Source organism: Watersipora subatra, chromosome 1, assembly GCF_963576615.1.
Source record: "Watersipora subatra chromosome 1, tzWatSuba1.1, whole genome shotgun sequence".
Classification (NCBI taxonomy): Eukaryota; Metazoa; Bryozoa; class Gymnolaemata; order Cheilostomatida; family Watersiporidae; genus Watersipora; species Watersipora subatra.
This window is the reverse complement of record NC_088708.1, coordinates 54,142,574-54,163,998: the sequence shown is the minus strand read 5'-3', so window position 1 is coordinate 54,163,998 and position 21,425 is coordinate 54,142,574. Positions and strand designations below refer to the sequence as shown.

Genomic DNA, 21,425 nt, shown 5'->3' with positions numbered 1-21,425 from the left:
TAATACTATTACTAACAGTGTGTAGAACTGGGTTTGACAACTTTCTAGAGTTATCCTACCATGTCCATCTACATGGCCCTTGTTGAAGTTCTCCCTCGTTCACTTATATTACAAAAAATAAAGTTATGCTCGCTACATATTAACCTAAGAGTTTGTATTTTCAATATTTAGAGTTGTTCATAAAACTACCACAGGTGTGCTGGCTAAAATACTGTAGCAATCTAATATACTAGGTAAGTCACTAACTAGGATAGTACCCGCCCGGGATGTTGGCAAGGAAGAGTAATTATTAGGGCTAGGGCTAACGCTAAAACGCTAACCGACTACCAACTGTACACGATTTTGTTGTTTTCACGAAATAACAAAATACATGTAGAGCATTTGTTTTGAGCGTGATCGGCTAGAGAGCCAGTACATTCGTTTTCATTGTAAGTATGTGTGTAGAGTGTGTATAATTTGTTTTCACATCAGTTGCTTTGATTACTAATAAGGAAAAAACTAATAAGTGTAGGCCCGTGAAACTGTGCACAGAAGGCAAACATAAAAAATGGGACATCTTGAAAGCCATTAATGATTTGAAAAAACCTGGGATCTTTGCTCGACTAGATTTAAATAAATCTGAACAAGAAGAGGATTTTCGTCTTCGACAAGAGCTAAAACAGATCAGGAGCAAAGAACCAACCAAAACTTTCAAAATCAAAAACAAGGAAATCGTGGAAGTAAGAAAATAACTGTAGTGTTAGCGAATTGCAGATCGGTTAAGGGGAAAATAAACGAGATTCAGGTTCTGTCTTACCAGCATGATATTCTTTGTTTAACAGAGACTCACTTGGACAGCTCAATTGATGATAATTTAATACTTTTCCACACTGATAAGCAAATATATAGACAAGATCGAAATCTTCATGGTGGTGGAGTCTTGGTGGCAGTAAATTCGGAAATTGATTCGAGATTGATTCCTTTGAGTTTGTCGATATACCCTGTTGAAGTTGTCGCAGTGCACATACCCAAGCAATCTATTTTTATTCTAGACTTGGTCATCGTATGCGTATATATGCCACCCGGGAACTCATCTAGATCTGTTGAAGGCCTGAATCAGCTTTTTGAGTTTGTTTTTTCACATTTTCCGTTATCACAGATATTAGTCATGGGTGATTTTAATTTTCCCGATATTGATTGGGAGTCTTATTCGACAAAAATAAGCTCAAACAATAAAGGTTGTCATCAAATTTTTTTGAACTGCTTGGCGGAGTATAATCTTAGACAAATGGTCAATAGGCCGACACATTTTAAAGGAAATATTTTAGACTTGGTCTTAACATCGGACTCAGAATTTATTGAAAAAGTTGAGGTTGTGGAACCTGGTCTGAGTGATCATTTTTTAGTAGAAGTTGAGCTCAACATATCAAAAACTGACAAGGTAGCTAGCAAAGATTTTTATTTTGTATATGAAAAAGCAGATACCATGGCAATCAGGAAATTTTTACTTCAAGCTTTGGAAGACATCAAGGACGCGATAAAAACAGGACACAATATTGACCAATTGTGGAATATTTTTGAGAAAGCCGTTAAATCTGCTGTCAATGATTTTGTTCCTAAAAAGACAATAAAACAACGAAATAACAGGGAACCAGTATGGTTCAACTCTCAGGCACGTAAGGCTGTGTGCAAACAACGAAAACTATACAATAAGTTTAAAAAAACACACTCTCCTGACTTGATGGCCGAATACAAAATTATGAGACGCGAAAATAAAAAGATGTTTCGCAAAATTGAGCAGGATTATTATAATCGAGTTTTGTACGAACCACTCCGGGCTGGCATAAGCAAACCTTTTTTCTCTTTTATGAGGCGCACTCAGGGTCGCAAGAACAGCCCCTCCGCCCTACTAGCTAATATGCAATCAGAGTCGGAGATGGTTAATAATTTTAACATGTTTTTTCAAAGTGTTTTCACAAAGGCAGATGAATTTTTTCCTGAATACGATTTACCGGATACCAGCACCAGTCCAATAATAGTCACTTGTGAGGGCGTGGAGAAAATGATCGTAGGTCTTGTAAAGGGCAAAGCCCCTGGGCCCGACGGCTTAAGAAAAGAGGACTTCATGGTTGACGTCAGCACAGTGTCAGCAATGCTCACACTGGTTTACCAATACTCTTTAAATACCGGAAGTTTACCTTCTGCATGGAAATTAGCCAATGTCACACCAGTTTATAAAAAAGGCGATAAGACTCTCGCCGGAAATTATCGCCCTGTCTCACTAACATCAATAGCGTGCAAGATGCTTGAACACATCATTTTGAGCTATATCAATAAGAGCCTAAATCTTTCCTCGCATCAGCACGGCTTTAGGCATGGACTGTCGTGTACCACTCAACTGGTCACTGTTGTCCATGATCTTATGGATGCAAATAATGAAAATCAGCAAATACACGCTGCAGTTCTTGACTTTTCGAAGGCCTTTGATAAGGTATCACATTCTCTGCTTATAGTTAAACTTTTAGGTGCTGGGGTCCATCATTCGATTGTTTATTGGATTCAAAATTTTTTAAGCAACCGATTTCAAAAAGTTATTATAAACGGTCATGCATCAGCACCCTTAAAAGTCCACTCTGGAGTGCCGCAGGGCTCCGTTTTGGGGCCCACACTCTTTTTAATATATATTGACAATGTCGGATCAGTTTTAAAACACTCCACCATCAGACTGTTTGCTGATGACGCTCTTCTGTACAGTCGAATTGATAATCACCATGATTGCATAAATTTTCAGTCTGACCTCACTGCCTTGGAAAATTGGGCCTCTGAGTCCAAAATGATTTTTAATGTAACAAAGTGTCAAATTGTAAATTTTAATTTCACGTCAGACTCTGGCGTCCCAGCTGAGTACAACCTTTATAATACCAATCTGGAAGTTGTGGATAGCTTTAAATATTTGGGCGTGATTATTACAAATACATTGAGCTGGGACCACCATATAACATCGATTTGTACCAAAGCATTACAAACCTTGGGAATGATAAAACGGGTTCTTTTTAATGCTCCTAATAAAGTAAAGAAAATCGCATATTTGACTTTATGTAGACCCGCCTTGGAGTACGCTTGTGAGGTCTGGGACCCTTTTTTAGTCAAACACATATCTCAAATTGAATTTATACAAAGAAGAGCCGTGAGATTTATATGTAATTTGAAAGGAGTTGCTAGTGTAACGGAAGCTCGAGAGAATATCCAGTTGGAAGTTTTAGAGATCAGAAGAAAACGAGCAAGACTCAACCTTTTAATAAACATTTTATCTAATAGCACACACTCAGCGCTAATTGAAAGTTTTAATTTTTTAATGTCCCAACCACACCAGTATGACACCAGATCATCTCGGTCTAACGCTCCAAAGGCAATCGCCTGCAACACAAACACATATTTTAACAGCTTCATTCCACGAACTTCTCGGGATATTAGATTGGGAGATCATTAGAACAGGAAAGTTTTATTAATTGATGTTTTAAATTCACTTGTTCAAATAGATAAATTTTTATTCTTATACAATCTATGCAAACGGTCTCCACTTCCTCCTTTTGAGGTCTCGAGACTCTTTTTAATCAGAATCAGAATCAGAATTACGTTGTTTTGAAATGTTTGAAAAACCCTCTCAATGTTTAACCTGTTTAAAAACATGTTAATAATGATTTCTTATGCTGTCTTCCTCAAAACTGTTAACAAAAAAATGCATGTTGTTATCGTTTTTAATGTTTACAAATATATTTGACAGTGGAAATTTCTCATCGAGTAGGGCTAGTCTGGACACGTGATACATTTACAAAGGTTGCACTGCAAAATTATCATCTTAAAAATGATTTTTTTAGTTGCCTAGTAAAACGATATGTAATTGTTGATTAGCATGCTTTTTAGTAATTCAATTTTTTGGAATAAATTGCTTTAGGACACTCAAATACATAGATAACTCGTGGCAAGATCTTTAATAAATAAATTGACAAGAAGCCATTGTAGGTACATATCTATTTAATTGATTAGTTTGGTAATCTCCCATATTAAAATAGTCTATATTGATAGGAATGCCTCTCTATATTTTACACTCAAGTGACCTTTAGTTTAAATTTTTTTTAAAATCCAATTTTCAGAGTTTACATAGTGTCCAATAATTACAAAGTTACCAGTAAGCAATTAAAGATCTTTTCATTTTGAAACTTTGTAAAACAACTCTTTATTTATTTGAACAACGTAGATATTTTTTAGTTTTATTTCACTGATAATCTTTGGATAAAGTTAAATGTTTTGTAAAGATTACAAACTTGAAAGAACCTTTTGTTTGTTCTGCAGTTGAACACGCTCTGCAGTTTTTACAAGTTTGGAGCTTAAACTAGTATTATTTTACTTTGATATTTACTTTTTTTAAGTAGTCAAGTTTTTGTTTGGTGTTCATGCAGGAGGAAACGGATTGTGTGGTATTCAGTAAATAAGTTGCCATGAACTAGTAACTTTTGGTTAACGTCAAACAAAAAATGCCAATTACTCCTTGATTCATTTCTTGTCCCATTCTAGTTCATTGATGCTATGATTGTCTTATCCTATGGGCAAGCTGTAGTTATATTGAAGCCAACCGTATCATTTTGATCATTCAATGCCCTGCGTGCACTAACATTTCCTAAAGATTAGCATTGGGTAATTAACTTATCTCTAATTCATTGATGTGACTCAATCGGTCACGCAGTAACTGTACTTTTGCTTCTTCTTTTGCGGAGACTTAGAAAAAGAATCTTTTATAAATGAGAATTTCCATCCTATAGATTAAGTGTACATCCGTAATAGTTTATAGTGTTATCCATAGATTGAAAATTAATAAAATGCATAGACAACTGATTCCTAATAAATTCACGATGTCTGCGGCTTGGTTAGCGAATAAAATTTTAAACAATGATCATATGCTTGGACCTATACATGTATATGGATGTCTTCTAATAGTAACACGATACCACTTTTTGCACTTTAAAAAACAGGTTGGTTGCAGTTTGGTTAAAGCTATTATAACTAGTTTTAGAATTTATGTTTGCTGGGTGTTTATATTTCATAGAATTTTGTAACTATTTGATTAAAAACATTAACTTCAAATGTATTGCTTTGATTTTTTACTGGTTTTTCTTACAACTATTGTGTGGCTATGCTATATCTCTTTCGCACCAAAAAATTATTATTTTTATTGAGCGGGAGGCTTTAAGTAAAATATATATATTTTTGACATTGAGAGGAGAGAGGCTGTCGACAGTTGTAATAGCTGAGGCTTTAGGAGATATTTAGTTACTGTAATAAGAACACCTCCTTACAAAACTCGCAGTTAATCATACTTGTTTTCTCATTTGTTTGGTTGCTAATAATTGTCATAATACTTTTGTCATATCACGCAAAGGACTTTCCTAAAGATTAAAGTGACTGATAGTTGAACAATAAATGTCACCGGTGTTTGTGTCAGCATTGTGTGTCTCAGGACAGGTAGTTAACTGTCATCTTATTTATAAGACTTGAGTAGGTCTACAGATGAAGTTCTTATATTTATCTTCTGCCAGAATCATGAGCGATTTCAGCATAACTCCATCATATTTGGTTATTGAAAGAATGTATGACCTTTGGTAGGCCCTCGCTTGCAGATATAAACTATTGAAATCCATTATAGAGTGCGAGCAACTCCTACGATACCATGAAAATGCTCAAATACTAACTGTATGCAAATCGATCTGATAGTTATTTTCTATGAAGACTTAATGATTTGTGTGTAAATTTCCCACAACGTAGGTTGTCCAATGTAATTAATTAGGAAGTGGGTGTGGTGCTAGTAATTGTTTAAGGATGAGTGCTCTGTCACTTGGAATCTGAAATAGCCACTATTCAAGTTGGTATGTAAGTTGGTTTGATGGACTCGTCACTGCATGATATTGGTGCTCCTTAGAAAAGCAGTTCCCTAAACTAATCATTTCTTACTTGAGAATAATAGATGCTGGTGAAATTTTGTAATAAAATCATTTTGTGTAACACAGTTTTCAATTCTGACTCGGAGCATCACCTTAAGTGACAGGAAGTCAGTTCTCAGCTGCCTTGAGAATATCTAAAAGCAAGCGCTTCTTATAATCATCTGTTGTAAATCAATAACAACTGCAGTAGGCTCTGATGTTTATTAGATCATATTAGAAGTTAGTCAGTTCTCTCTAGTCACAAAACAGTTGCTTTGATATAAGAATACATGATGTGAAGCAAAACATTTGAAGGTGTGACAAACATGGAGTAACAACTTGTGTGTGTTTTACCTTACAACTAAATTGGAGTACACCCCATGTTGACGCAATAGCTCATAATATAAATCTGTGTATGACATGTTGAGGAATTGAACAGTATTAATATTCTTCATCAGTAAAAATTGAAAGATTTTACACCTTGATTGGCTTTGGAACGTTGCAATGGTGACACAGCCTGGCTTGCGATAGTGACACAGCCTGGCTTGCGATAGTGACACAACCTGGCTTGCTATAGTGATGCAGCCTGGTTTGCTATAGTGACACAGCCTGGCTTGCTATAGTGACACAGCCTGGCTTGCTATAGTGCCACAGCCTGGCTTGCGATAGTGACACAGTTTAACCTGATTGCGGTTAAAATGCTTGGATCAAATGAAAGTGTGATTATGACGCCTATAGTTGCGCAGAGACTGACAGAATAGAGACGCACCATGCTGCAGCTTAAACAGAATAACGGAGATCAACGATAACAACTAATGACATCATTTTGCATGTATCTTTCTTCTGAGCGTTTTAATCACGATCAAGTTTTATTGATTTTAATCTTGAAACATCCTGACAGTCAGATCACCTCAAACATGAAAAATAATTGCAAATCATAGAAAAATACTGATACTTTCTCATAAAATCTACTGAAATTTTGTGTAAGTTCATCATTAAGCAGAATACATGGAGCCTACATAAACCAGTAAAATAAGTTGGCTATTTCACTGGTCAATCTTAAGTAATTATTAACATAGTAATAAAAGTATCAGCTAGAATCAGAGTATTGAGGGTTTTATAGTTAAGTGGTTCCGAATTTGATAGAAGTTGTCTACCCATCAGTTGTTTTGCAAATTTGCTACCTTTGCCTCTAGTACATAAGGCCTATAACTTTTTCAAAGCCTTGTTTGTATGTACACTGCTGACTGTTTGGTTGCAGCTGCTGCAGCATCAGGCCGAACATGCTGCGGAAGGTGTGGCGGAGACTGGACAAGTTGCATTTGCTGCTGTTTATCGCCTGTTTTCTTTTGGGAGCTTCGATGTTGTCGGACCAACGTGCTCAATCTAACGTGGAAGTCAATGTTTATGAGGCCGGTCAGCCAATCAAGAACTACAGTCTCAAGAATCTGGTGTCTTATGACAAAAATGTCCCTCTTCTATGGGTATGTTTACTGTAAATCCTTCAAGATACGACATAATTGGTGTATTTGCTTAGCAGTAGTTATTATGTGAGAACCCATTAGCTAGTTGAACACAGTGTGGTGGCAGAGATATCTGGCTAAACTGTTAATGTCTCAGTGGTTACCTAGGGCAAGCATCCCTAATGCTTTCTATCCAATGTTTCTTTGGAAATTTCCATTATTCATTAACATCAGGGCTGGCGTTACCTGTACTCTGTTTTGACAATTCTTGAGTTTTATTATAAAAAGAATTGCAGTAGCAAGCTTTTTACTCAAGTAAATTTTGTAAACACAGAAACTATGCTTATTACTGGCAGAACTAGCCAATGATACACAAACGATACACACACCCTCCGCGCACACACATGTTACAATAAAATGCCAACTATTCTCTATTTTATGAGGTATGCTGCCAATTAGGAAAATTTTACAAGGTGGAGTTATCAGTCTATTTTAGCTGGGCAGGTGAAGGTCATAAACATATTTTGACAGTAAATATTAGGTATTGCGGATAGATGCATCATAGTTTGTTTCATATTCTAGTGACATCTCATGAAAATTTTTACCACAAATTTTTTTCTGGTACCGTAAAATCAATGTTCCGATCAAGATTTTGAACAACGATGGCACACGGTTGTCGTCAAGATTAACCTGAAAGGCTCCTTTATCACACGGAGCAGGCCAATACTAGCGCAGCTGCTCATGGTTGAGCCAAATTATGGCTCACTTGTTAAAGGCTAAAGCGCCCTTGAAAAAGTTGTCTTCTTATATGTAATGTTCGGTGGCTTGCCAACCTTCTAAGTAGTTCTGGTAACAGCGGTAATACTGCACCTAACATTTGTGTGTAACATCGATCTGTGTGCCCTTATGGTACCCTATGTGTGCCCCTATACTACTCTATGTGTGCCCCTATGGTACCCTATGTGTGCCCGTATACTACCCTATGTGCGCCCATATACTACCTTATGTGTGCCCCTATGGTGCCCGTGTGGTACCCTTTGTGTGCCCGTATACTACTCTATGTGCGCCCGTATACTACCTTATGTGTGCCCCTATGGTACCCTATGTGCGCCCGTATACTACCTTATGTGTGTCCCTATGGTACACTATGTGTGTCCGTATACTACCCTATGTGTGCCCGTATACTATCCTATGTGTGCCCCTATGGTACCTTATTTGTGCCCATATACTACCCTATGCGTGCCCCTATGGTACCCTATGTGAGTCCCTACGCTACCCTATGTGTGTCCCTACGGTACCCTATGTGTGTCCGTATACTACCCTATGTGAGTCCCTACGCTACCCTATGTGTGTCCCTACGCTACCATATGTGTGTCCCTATGGTACCCTATGTGTGTCCGTATACTACCCTATGTGTGCCCGTATACTATCCTATGTGTGTCCCTATCCTACTCTAGGTGTGCCCCTATGCTACCCTATGTGTGCCCGTATACTATCCTATGTGTGCCCCTATGGTACCTTATGTGTGCCCATATACTACCCTATACTACCCTATGTGTGACCCTATGTGTGACCCTATGTGTGCCCCTATGCTACCCTATGTGTGCCCCTATACTACCCTATGTGTGCCCCTATGGTACCCTATGTGTGCCCCTACACTACCCTATGTGTGCCCCTATACTACCCTATGTGTGCCCCTATGTGTGCCCCTACACTACCCTATGTGTGCCCCTATGTGTGCCCTATGCCAACCTTAGCTATGGGCTGAGTTTTCTTCTCAGAACAATCTGCACTAAAGTTAGATGCAGTTTTAGTTGCGGGTGAGGAGATTGTCTACTATATTCACTTATAATATTTGCTATGTATCTTCATGCTATTTGGTCTGCAGTCTCTATTAATGAGTGATTCACAGTCTCTCTATAAGTAGTATTTGATATAAAGTTACTGTTGTAAATCAATCATGGCTGGATGGTGTCAGATGGCTAACATTGAATGAAGTCATAACTTACTGTAGAGGCAAGAACAAGTGCTTATGCAATATTATTCACTTCTATTCAAGAATGTTTCTCTATCCGTGATTGCTGAATTTATTGTCTGTATTGAAGTGTATTAGACATCGTTAGAGGCTACTGTTGGCGTTCACTACATTACTCAGTGAGGTTCTATGTACTAGCCTTCTTTTACTATATAACATCTTCTGATTAATAAATCATGGAAGCATCAAATCTTTACATGTAATTTTTTTTGACAATTTTTTAAGAAAATAGTGTTATTCAGAAGTTTAAAACAATTGCAAAGCATTAGGCTAGAAATATATTAGGGCTGCTGATGCTTTTACAGTTTTTGTTCACTAAAAATCTGTCAGCACGACTACAAATGGTTCACTTAATCTTCATAAAATGCGAAAGGTTATACATGACATAATAACTAGATCAGACAGACATTCGTCAACGTTAAGTATATTGTTTTTTATTATTATGACTTTGACTATTTAATTAACTATTTTGACTAATATTAACTATTCCTATTTAATTATTATTGCTGGAGCCTTTTTTAATAATAAAATCACTTTGCTGTCAGCGTTAGGCATATACTTTAACGATTCTTGGTAGAATTATTTAATGACTTCATTTTGGTGTTCATGCTTTTTCTGATTTTCTAAATATTTTCTGATATAAATCAGCTCACTAATATAGCTGAGATGAATATAGTCTAACATGAAAGCTGCATATATTGATGTTTATTATTGTCAATTCTATCACTTTCATATTCCCTCTTTAATGACAGCAATTTGGCAGCCACCTTTTTAAACGATAACTTTTTATTTTGCATAAAATACTTTGTTGAACTTTCCATATAAAAAGTGGTAAAGTCACACATCAAACGATGAAACATTCTTTTAGCAACTATTTTTGTCAGAGCTTTCCATCACCTCGTGCGAGGAGCAATCGTTAGTTTTGTCTGAAGCACACAGGCTGTATGAGAATTCCTTCACCAGTTCATTTTTGTCGATAATCAAGGCATGTTATCTGAAAGCTTGTCATAAATGTTCATACAGCTGAGAGAAATAGTCATCTTCATTGCTTATGTATGGCACCATTATGATTTTACATTGAAAACTGCAACATAAAAACTCCTCTCTAGGGAACTGACGTAATGGCTACATGTTACAGGAAATTTTTTTATGTAGAGCTACTCTTGGAGTATATGACTTTTCATAAGATGTAAGCAATGAGCATATTGGGGAATAGAATGGAAGATGACCCTAAAGTCTAAGATATGAAACCTTTCCAATGTCTGGCATGTCGTAGTCGGCGGTCACTGAGGCATCAGTAGGCTACACCTGACAGTAATTATGTTCGACTGATTGCGTATGATGTCCATGTCAATAGTTCATCCCATAGAGAAGGGGTTGTAATAGTCTGACTAGTGAAAGGGTTCGCTAGGGAATCAGGTTGTTACGCTGTGCTTACACTGGTTGTATCATGTATTTGCCAAGTTGTATGTCTTATAATAATATTTAATTAATGGTATAGAATGGAGAGCAGCCTGAAGAGTAATAGATACACAACTAAAATCATCATTTAAAATCTATACCCATCTTCCATGAGTCACCGCTTGTCATTGCTTGATGTCTCTCGCTAGGTTTGTCTCATATTGTCTCCTTGAATATGGTTTTTTTAATATTTTTTGGGAAGGTCTAAATTAGCTGTATCCACCCAAGTACCACCTCTACCCACTGTTGGTCTTGTACGCTATCCTGTTGGTCTTCCTCATCTTCATAATCCTGAACGTTAGCTCTATTTATCTCCTAGTTATGACAGGAACTGCGCAACCCTCACATATGCAAATGGAGAGGCGTTTTCTGAATTAACTAATAGATTTCGCAATCATCCTTACGCTCATTACAGGGTTTACTTAAGGTGAAGACAAAAAACTAAATGCTTTGGAAAGTTATTGTTCTTAAATTTATGTACTTTTAAAAGATTTACATTTTAAACTGCATTGCGAGATATAAAACGTCATAAACTCAAAAACTTATTTTTTTAACACTTTGAGAGAAGTTAAAGAATGTTTGCTGCTGTTTGAGGCCAGTGGGCTAACCTGCCTGTTTGTGTAGGTGCGGTATTTTACCACCGCTAACATTAATCATGTCACTTTCTGACCACTTTCCACCATGCAGTCACGACATCGCTGGACAAATATTATGCGCTCCTTAACTGTCTCTTGTACAGTTTTACTAAAATGAATGATTCTATACAACTCTATTACAACTGACAAGCTTGGGTGTACTCCACGGGGTTTACTGTAGTGGGTATTCAACCATGTTTCACTTTTCCACAATCACCTCTGCTGAGTGCAGCATATTCAACGAGACAGCATGGCAAAAGAAACTATAGCAGGTAGCTTTTCAAGTGAATTTTCTAGGTGTAAGTGGACATCGAGAAACCATAGAATTCTAAAGTGCTAAATCTATGCTGCAGATACCTGAAATACCCTAATTAACAACAAATGCTCATCTGGCGTTCCGAGGCAATTTTAGTGTGGTAAACTTTGACCTTTGCTTCTCACCAACCAATTACATATTATTGGTTAATGAACCTGGAAACTGTTTGAACTAGTCCTGTTATATATAGCTGTTATATAGCTGTTATAGCTGGATGTTATTGACCCAAGGCTAGCTTGTTGTCTCAAGAACAAACACTGTTTCTTTGGCAGTAGTCCGGTCAGTTATTTTTTCTTCGTTGGTGGCATTGACCTGCTCGGTTTGCATATTCTTTACAACATATACAGCGGCTATACGGCTGTTCCATAACTAAATTGCTTCCTGTTCTGTGTAATCATCTTCACTTGTTGACAAAACTTCTGTCTTCTGTCAACCAGTAAAGTTTGAAGAATTGTATATACATAATATTTTCTGGAGGTTCTTACACCAGCTGCTGTAAATTACAACTTCATGGGAATTGCAAGCATGTAATTACTGATACCTTCTGTAAATACAGATAGGAGGAGTGCCTCGTAGTGGTACCACCTTGATCAGGGCTATGTTGGATGCTCACCCCTACATACGCTGTGGAGAGGAGACTAGAGTCATACCACGCATACTTGGTATGCACACAAAGACTGTGGCTTCTCAGACGGAGATGTCACGGTTGGAGGAAGCCCACATTAGTGAGAGTCTGCTCAGAGATGCTCTCGCAAGCTATCTGCTGACTATTATAGGTACAGATAAACACTGTTTTTGGGCCCATAGATCAGTGGTTCTGGTCTGGGATCAATCAGTACCGGGCCGCACAAGAATTAATTCCTTATTTTTGTTTTATTTATTATCTTAGTCTGGGACAATAATAAAGGGGGACTTACTGCTTCATCTACAGACTCTAGGAGAAGAAGAAAATGTTAAGTATAAATGCAAATTACAAAAGATAATTTGTAGTTACAAATTACAAATTTGTAGTAATTTGTGACTACATGCAAATTACTACAAATTTGTAATTTGTAAGGTGTTTGCAAATTACAAAATATAATTGTGCGGGTAGCTGTTAATTATTTTTGGGTTGATGATTCTGAATTGACTCATCGGACAATACAGTCTCCTACATGTTCTCTGCTCTCTCTTATTATCTGCGTTCATACTTGATATTTTCTTTTTCTTCTACCAACTGTAGATAGAGTAGTTAGTTTGTCCATTATAGTTTGAGTCTGAGCTCAGTCGAGTGGTTTTCTATTTTGAAATGACCTTATTCTCCTCGCAAATAATAAAAATAATATTTTTCATTAATGTTCCAATTGGGGGAGGTGGGGTGTCAAGCTTTAATCGGTCCGCAGTTATAAAAAGGTTGGGGATCACTGCCATAGATGCAAGTACTCTAGTTATATTCTGTGGCTAAACTAGTATAACCGGATTTACGACGTGCATACACATTCCTTTTTCTAACAATTCATGTACATTGTTTTGACATTCTAGTTATATGATTGAAAACAAAGCATAGAAAACAAAACAATTTTTGGTGATTGTTTAAACAAATAACATAACACCAAAATATGTTAACAATTCATTGCAGGTAACAAGCTGCAATAGAATGTGATGTTTGTATCAACCTTTAGGTTTATGGATTTAATTTTAAATCCATAATTTAAATTAAATTAATTAATTAAAATTATTAGCATGTTGTCATTGGCCTTTTTAGCATATTGAAGCCTAGTCTTGTATATTCAAGTAGGTCCCTTGATCCCAGACCATATTAATAACTTTCCATCAACTATGAAAGCACTTAAGATAGCACAATTCCTTTGGAATATCATTTTGAAGATTCAAGCTTGTAGCACACAATGAAAAAATAGAAATATAAAATAGCAAATAGTTATTTTTTTACGCATTCTTTCAAAGGTGGGATGTTTTAGAGTTTTAATGTTTTAAATGCTTTAATCTTCCGTAAACCGAAGTATGTGAAAACAAAGTGAAACTAGAAGCTTGTGTTTACTCGTGCGTAGGATCAGGTGGAACAACTTATTTCTGAGTTATCTCAGGTACAGGTTTCAAGGTGTTAAGTTCACCAGGAAGCTTATTCACTTTCGTTAATATCTCTTTCAAAAATGTTATCTTATTGTTGAATATGTGGTTATTTTTACGAGATGAGCAGTTGTGTGATCAGTAAAAACGATAATCAAGGCAAACCAGTTTCCACGTGTTAATTGTTGTGTTGAGCATGCAATAATTCAACTACTGAACCATTCTATTGGGTTTGTGATTACATAAGATAAGACAAACACCTCATTCTTGACACCTACATTACACACTATGTGCATGAGAAAGCAACTCTAAAATTGCCAATAGAGACTTCACATGATAAAAATTAGTTTTGTTATGTAGCTTTAGTCCTCTGAGTTAGACCAGAAAGGATCCACCTATGCTAGTATCACTCTGTGTTGAGGTGGAGTGCTCTACTTTCCACATTTTACACATTTTTAGCTGGCCACGGGGAAGCAGCACCGCTGCTCTGTAACAAGGACCCTTTCGCGATCAGGTCAATGTCTCACATCCGTCAGATGTTTCCCAAATCAAAAGTTATTTTGATGATACGCGATGGCCGATCTGTTGCTCATTCCATTATATCTAGACATATAACTATCAAAGGCTTCGACATGAAGTCGTATGAAGGTACATTGAAAGACTGGAACCGTGCGATAAGTAGCATGTGGGAAGGTTGCAAAGCCAGCGGTAAGTTGTGTCGATGTCAGGGAATCATTTGTGTGCTTTAAGAAACATTCATATGTTTCTCGCTCATCACCAATTCTATTGCTTTATTAAGACGTCTGTTTGATGTGCAACCCGAAGCTCACGATTTGCTGATGCGGTTTGTTTGCACTTCTTTGGAACCCTGTTTTAGATTACTGTAGACTGCTGGCTTCTTTTTTATTCTTTATTTTTATTTAATATCTTTTACTTATAGTTAATGATATGTAATGGTAAATGGAGGTGGGGGTCAGTGAGAGATCATTGATGCTCTATTTGTTTACTGTCTGATATTCGCATATTGCAATAAGTTTGAGGTGGAAAACAAATGTTACCTTGGAGCTATGAAGTATGTGGTAGCATATGTATGGCTACATAAATGCGTGCTGGTTTTCACAGATTTTCTTTTTGTTTGAAATTGCTAATTTGAAATGCTGAAATTTGAAATTATAACATTACTACTATTACAACATTACTACTATTACAACATTACTACTATTGTAACATTACTACTATTGTAACATTACTATTATTATAACATTACTACTATTACAACATTACTACTATTGTAACATTGTTACTATTATAACATTACTACTATTGTAACGTTGTTACCATTATAACATTACTATTATTATAACGTTACTACTATTATTTAACATTACTACTATATAACATTACTACTATTATTTAACATTACTACTATATAACATTACTACTATTATTTAGCATTACTACTATTATAACATTACTACTATTATAACATTTACAGTTGCCTAAGTGTATTCACTGTTACACTTAGGAACTGTTACTCACTGTTACACAAATTATACTGCGGTATTTTGAAGAAAAATGCTTTCAGCAATGTCTGTTTTGGTTGAGGAATAATAGTGACTTCAGCATCACAGTTAGCATTGTTTGCCAAGAGTAGACAACCCTTTTCTATGTCCGAAGGTATATTGTCAACACATCAAACGTTAACAAAAATAGCAAGGATGCAGTCTTTGGAATTTAGCTTTTGTTCTACTGTCTGTGAGCTATGGTTTTTTTCTTGTCGCATACTTGATTAAATGGACTATTGTACTGTCTGTAGTAATAACTACAGTTATGTTATTACTAGTGAATGCTCGGCATTGCACGGGCAATAAAAAGTTTTTGCTTAGCAAATTTATTCTTAATCAACATATACAGCATTAACCGTTCTAACTTTTAAATGGTGGTGTTTGTTTATTTCTGTATCTGCTATAAGTTTAATTAAATGTATATCTATATATATTTCTCAAAGTTGGTCGACCGTCGTTGTATATGGCCAGCTACAGCTATTAAAATTTTGGAATAAAGACTTCGTAGGGCAGAAGATTTGATCTCTGAACCTCCCGTTCGTCAGTCCAACACCCTACCAATTTAGGTACATGAGCTTGAAAGATTCGGTAGGCGATATGTGTCACCATATGGGAACAAATACGCTACACATTCGATCACGGCGCAACGCCACAGAGAGGGGTAGCTTTTATTAATAAGCTTACTCAATTTATCCATTGGCAATGTGCCAGGCTAAAAGCAAGTGGCAGGCAACTCTCATTACCTCTCATTGTTTACAAGCTTATTTTTAATACCTGGGCAACGACGGGTAGCACAGCTAGTATATACATATATTTATAGCATTTTGGGGAAATCTGTGCATGTATTTCTCTTTTAGTAAAATTTTTCATTTAGGACATTAGTTCAAGGGTGATAGCCGAAGCGTGATAGCCGAAGCGTGAATCATGAGTTTTGTACCCAATCGCCATTAAATATTGGTAGGTGTAATAAGTAAGGGCACAATTATTCTAGAGTAGGCTTTGGCAAGTAGACTGTGTGGCATAGTGGATAGCACGCTTGTCTGCAGAACTGAGGTTTTCGAGTTCAATTCCAGCGCAAAGCGCTTTTTTTGTTCTTAAAACTTTATCGCTATAACTATATAAATATATAATCATTACTATTACTATCAATGACTTTTGTGTCAAATTAATATGGTTAGAAATAGTTATTGGAGGAACTGGTCAAAGGGTAATGATATAGCTCTTTGATCTCATGCCTTGTCCGTAATGGTGAAATAGAGTCTATACAGAACTAATAGGTATTATTGATTGTTGGCTAAAATGGCTGTATCTGCTTCTCTTAGGTCCATCAGTGTGCTTGCCAGTTTACTATGAACGGCTGGTCATAGATCCCAAGTCACAGATGCAGCGAATAATAGAATTCCTTGGAGTGCCATGGGATGATATAGTACTTCACCATGAGGATACTATTGGAGTGAAAGGTGGAATTTCATTATCTAAGTGAGTTTTTCCATGCTAATATCCACAACAATAAATATAATGAATAATAAATGTAGTTATTTACAACAGAGGAAATTAATTTTTCTTTGTTTTAGACAGTCCTTTTGCTTAAAAAGTGACAGCAAACATGCTTTAAAAAACTGTCCTGCATGATCAGATGCATACAAATGCAAAAATATGAATTCACTAGCCTTATATAAGGTGGTAGAACAAAGGTGATGGAAACAGCGGTTATCACTTGCTGCTCAACTTATCTAGGACTTTGGTCAGCTTTAAAATAGTTTTTTTCTTTTATTCGCAAGCATGACAAACATAGTCAGTCGCCTCAATGTCAGCCTGAATGATGTTTTTTTAAATTTAGTTTTACTATATGATGAGGTAGATGTAACTTCAAAAATAATTTGTATTGGTTCATACACAAACGAACTTGTTAGTTTTTTTGTGTTGAAAACCTAAAAATTGTTATATAGGTATCAGGTCACTTACCCCCTGGCCACTTAGCCCTGGCCATATACCCCCGGTCATTTACCCCCTGGTCACATACCCCCCTAAGCTATATACCCCCCAGGTCATTTACCCCCTCCCCATGATATCGTTGAAGAGTGAATGACAGGTGGATGCATTGAACCTGGAATTATCTCCCACATTCATAATGATAGACTGAAAATGCTATCAAAGTGCACTTCACATTGTATTTCCCGATGGTACAATACAAGGATGCTTTTATCATCTATCACAGGCAATCTACAGAAAAGTTCAAAATGAAGGCCTCCAGGTCTGAATTAGTCTTTATAGATTGTGAATAAATGCATTTATTTTTAAGTGTCTTTTAATTTTTCATTATTAACTACTAATTAAACCATTACTAATTAGCAAGTGGTTCATGTGGTTTAAACCAAAGATTAACTGGTTTAAGTTAAACTGTATTATGTGGTATGGGGGGGGGTACTTGACCTGGGGGAATATAGCCTAGGGGGTATGTGACCAAGGGGTAAATGACCGGGGGTATATGGCCAGGGGGTAAGTGGCCAGGGGGTAAGCGACCTAAAATCGTTATATATGTTGAAAAAATCTTACAAGTTATTAGCAACTTCTGGAAATATTTTTTTGTAATGACTTTCCGACATCTGTTTAATTATTACTGTGGCAGCCTTTTTTTCTCCAGTAGTAGAACCACTTCGCTGTCAGCATTTGGCAGAGAGTTAATTATTGATAGAATTCTTTAAAAAATTTCCTTTTTGTGTCCAAGTTATTTTTCATTTGGTAAATATTTATGTTCCTGATGTAGATCAACAAAATAATATAGTTGAGATAGCGTCCAGTATGAAAGCTACCTAGTGACTCCTATCATTGTTAATTCAACAACTCTGATTTGACTGAAATTATCATGCCTACATCAGGTTATTGAGGGATATTCCCTGTTTAGTATTTGCAATCTGGAAAAAATTATTTTGACAATAACTTTTTTGCATTGAGTACATTGCGGGAAGCTGTACATGAATCGTTGTAACTTAACATTATTGAAAATTGTGTTTTTATTAGGTTTTCAATTCTTCATAATTCTTTGGGTGCAGCTATTAATAGTGATATGATCTCTTTCAGTCCTGGAATATTGTAATGACTATTTGAGCTACAAGGTTTTAACTACCTTAATAATTTCTGAGCGCTCAACAGGTTTAACCTATCAACTCTTTTATTTGCACTGAAAACTTTTAAGATTCTCCTCCTTTTCTTACACAAAAGTTGTGCATTCTCACAAATGCACAAATTTAGAGATAGAAATTGTAATTGAAGGATGTTCAAGTATGATCTGGAGTACTCTTCAAACAATAAATCTGTTGGGTTCGGCTGTGAACTTTTGAAATTTTTATAATCTTCATTTTCTCAAGTAACACTCAGCTATCGCTGATTATTTAGCGGCAAGAGATCTACAGTAGATAGGAGTACAACAGATCTATTTTGTTACACAGAAAGGAGCCTTCCACTGATCAGGTGAATAAAGCAGTAAACCTGGAAGCACTCTCCAAATGGTTTGGCGCTATACCTTCAAACGCCCTTCAAACTTTAGACAGAACTGCGCCAATGCTTGCAAAGTTTGGATATGACGTGCATCAGTATCCACCAGATTATACCAAGTTACTGAACCCTCTAGCTGAAAAGACAATGAGTATTTAGGGTTTCAAACTTTTGACAGCAGTTAATGCGGTAAGAATCCATTATTTAAAGAAATTTTATTTTATTGTTGCTCAGAGGGTTTCAACTTTACAAACCAGACCCAACAAACGTCAAGTATCTAGTGATAAGGGAATCAGTGTTACCCGTGTAAGGGAATACTTGTTTGCATTCTTATTGTAAATAGCCTCACTGACAGGAAGTCATGTTTAGTGTGCCTAATATGCTGTATGATTGACTTATGAATCAACTACTAGCAAATTCAGCAACAGGTAAAACAAATTTTAGTTATTTGTTCAATCACGCGCAGAACTAAATACACCTGTGCTGACTAATATTTTGCTCATCAAAAGGGTTTTAGAACTTTGCGTAGGTAATGTACACGCTTTTAATCATTTCGCATAATCTTCATTTGCGCAAAATTATGTCTCAAAAGAGTTTTTTTTATAATTTTTTTTAAATAGTTATAGTTTATTTTTGTACTCAATACAGATGAGAAATCTCACGCTAGGCTAGTTATATGCTTGTATATTTGGGAATACAAAACTATGAGCTCAATTTTTGTTCGCCTGCTATTTCTGGTTTCCATCAGCTTCGAAAAGACAATAATAATATAATAACACTAATGAAATACAATCTCAATATTAATTATGAAAATAGAATAAATATTTTAAATTGTATGGCCATAGAACACAGATTGTCATCTGTCCAAGTGTATGAGCTGTGGCATTCTATAAGAGTTATACTGATACAAAAAGGTTTTTGTAGTACATATAAGCAGACACAAGCACCCAAAATGTAGTGCTCCAAAGGTTGAGAAAAAGTTGCGCGAGGTGAGTATGTACCACATAGAAGGATATAGGCACAAGGTCCTCGAGTGTCTCTGATCCAACATACACAAATATGGAATTCATTCCTAAAATAAACATAAAAAGTAAATTCGTTGATAGATATCGACTGCTACAATAAAACAGATTACTCCTGCAATAGAGAGTTATTGATGATAATAATAATATACAAATGATTTCCTACAACTAATGTATTTTCTATCATAGACACACAAATTCATTTTATTATGCAAAAAGGTTAATTTCTATCATAGACATAAATATTCATTTTAATCATAGATAAAGGAGTTCATTCATACGTTTGGCACAGAGATGCAGGTCTAATAAAAAGTAAATATTAAATTCTACTATAAAAATTCTAAATGGCACAGGTTCAATACTGACCCAATTCTACTGTTTGACACAGTGATTCATTTCAAGAGTAGACCCTATATACAGTACATAGATTCACCCAACATTTTATGTTAGGGGTGCAGTTGAAGAAACATTCCATCACACCAAATTAGCCGTTCTGTTAAACAATACACACTGGTAGCCCGAGTGTAGTAATTTTAAGCTACGAAAAGATTTACTCATCAATTTATGTCTATGTCCAAAGAGTTCAGCATTCCACATCCTCCATCATTCCACATTGATATGGATTATTTTTAATAATTACACACAATGATTGAGCACAAGTTTCGAGTTTTTACAGATTCCATGGTAGTTCCACATTCAGCCCTGGGAATATTACCATTTTATAAATACAAGATTGGTTGGTGTAAAGCCTTGAAAGGCACTCATGGTAACTAGCTGTGCAGCGAGATGAAACCCTACAAATTTCAACTCCGCACCTTAATAAACAGTAATTTAACACGATACTATATTTATGCATTAAACATTTCTGAAAGCTCATTCAATGTTATGATTATCACTCCACAAATATTCTCTAATCATCAGATGGTGTTGCACATCTGGTCATTGGCAGCACTTACTGATAATTATTGCACATCTGGTCATTGGCAGCACTTACTGATATTTATTGCACATCTGGTCATTGGCAGCACTTACTGATAATTATTGCACATCTGGTCATTGGCAGCACTTACTGATAATTATTGCACATCTGGTCATTGGCAGCACTTACTGATATTTATTGCACATCTGGTCATTGGCAGCACTTACTGATAGTTATTGCACATCTGGTCATTGGCAACACTTACTGATAATTATTGCACATCTGATCATTGGCAGCACTTACTGATAATTATTGCACATCTGGTCATTGGCAGCACTTGCTGATAGTTATTGCACATCTGGTCATTGGCAACACTTACTGATAATTATTGCACATCTGGTCATTGGCAGCACTTACTGATAATTATCATAAGTTTATATGATCCTCCTAGTGTCAGTTTTAATTAATTTAAATAATTTCTCTAACATTTCTA

The 21,425-nt window shown here is 36.1% G+C and overlaps 2 protein-coding genes across 2 annotated transcripts in view; one reads left to right on the top strand and one right to left on the bottom strand.

Annotated features, from left to right (window-relative positions):
- The first annotated feature begins 273 nt into the window (after window positions 1-273).
- Window positions 274-19,150, top strand: LOC137385858 (protein-tyrosine sulfotransferase 1-like). Its single transcript, XM_068072436.1, has 6 exons — window positions 274-428; window positions 7,216-7,438; window positions 12,421-12,640; window positions 14,391-14,639; window positions 16,819-16,975; window positions 18,946-19,150. The coding sequence occupies exons 2-6, from the start codon at window positions 7,238-7,240 to the stop codon at window positions 19,148-19,150; spliced, it is 1,032 nt and encodes a 343-aa protein (XP_067928537.1). The 5' UTR covers window positions 274-428; window positions 7,216-7,237.
- Window positions 19,151-19,886: 736 nt separating this feature from the next.
- Window positions 19,887-21,425, bottom strand: part of LOC137385857 (heparan-alpha-glucosaminide N-acetyltransferase-like) — a 32,269-nt gene continuing 30,730 nt past the window's right edge. Inside the window, exon 17 of the mRNA XM_068072435.1 lies at window positions 19,887-20,063. Coding sequence (XP_067928536.1) covers window positions 19,888-20,063 — 176 coding nt within the window. The 3' untranslated portion in view covers window position 19,887. The remainder of the gene's footprint in view (window positions 20,064-21,425) is intronic.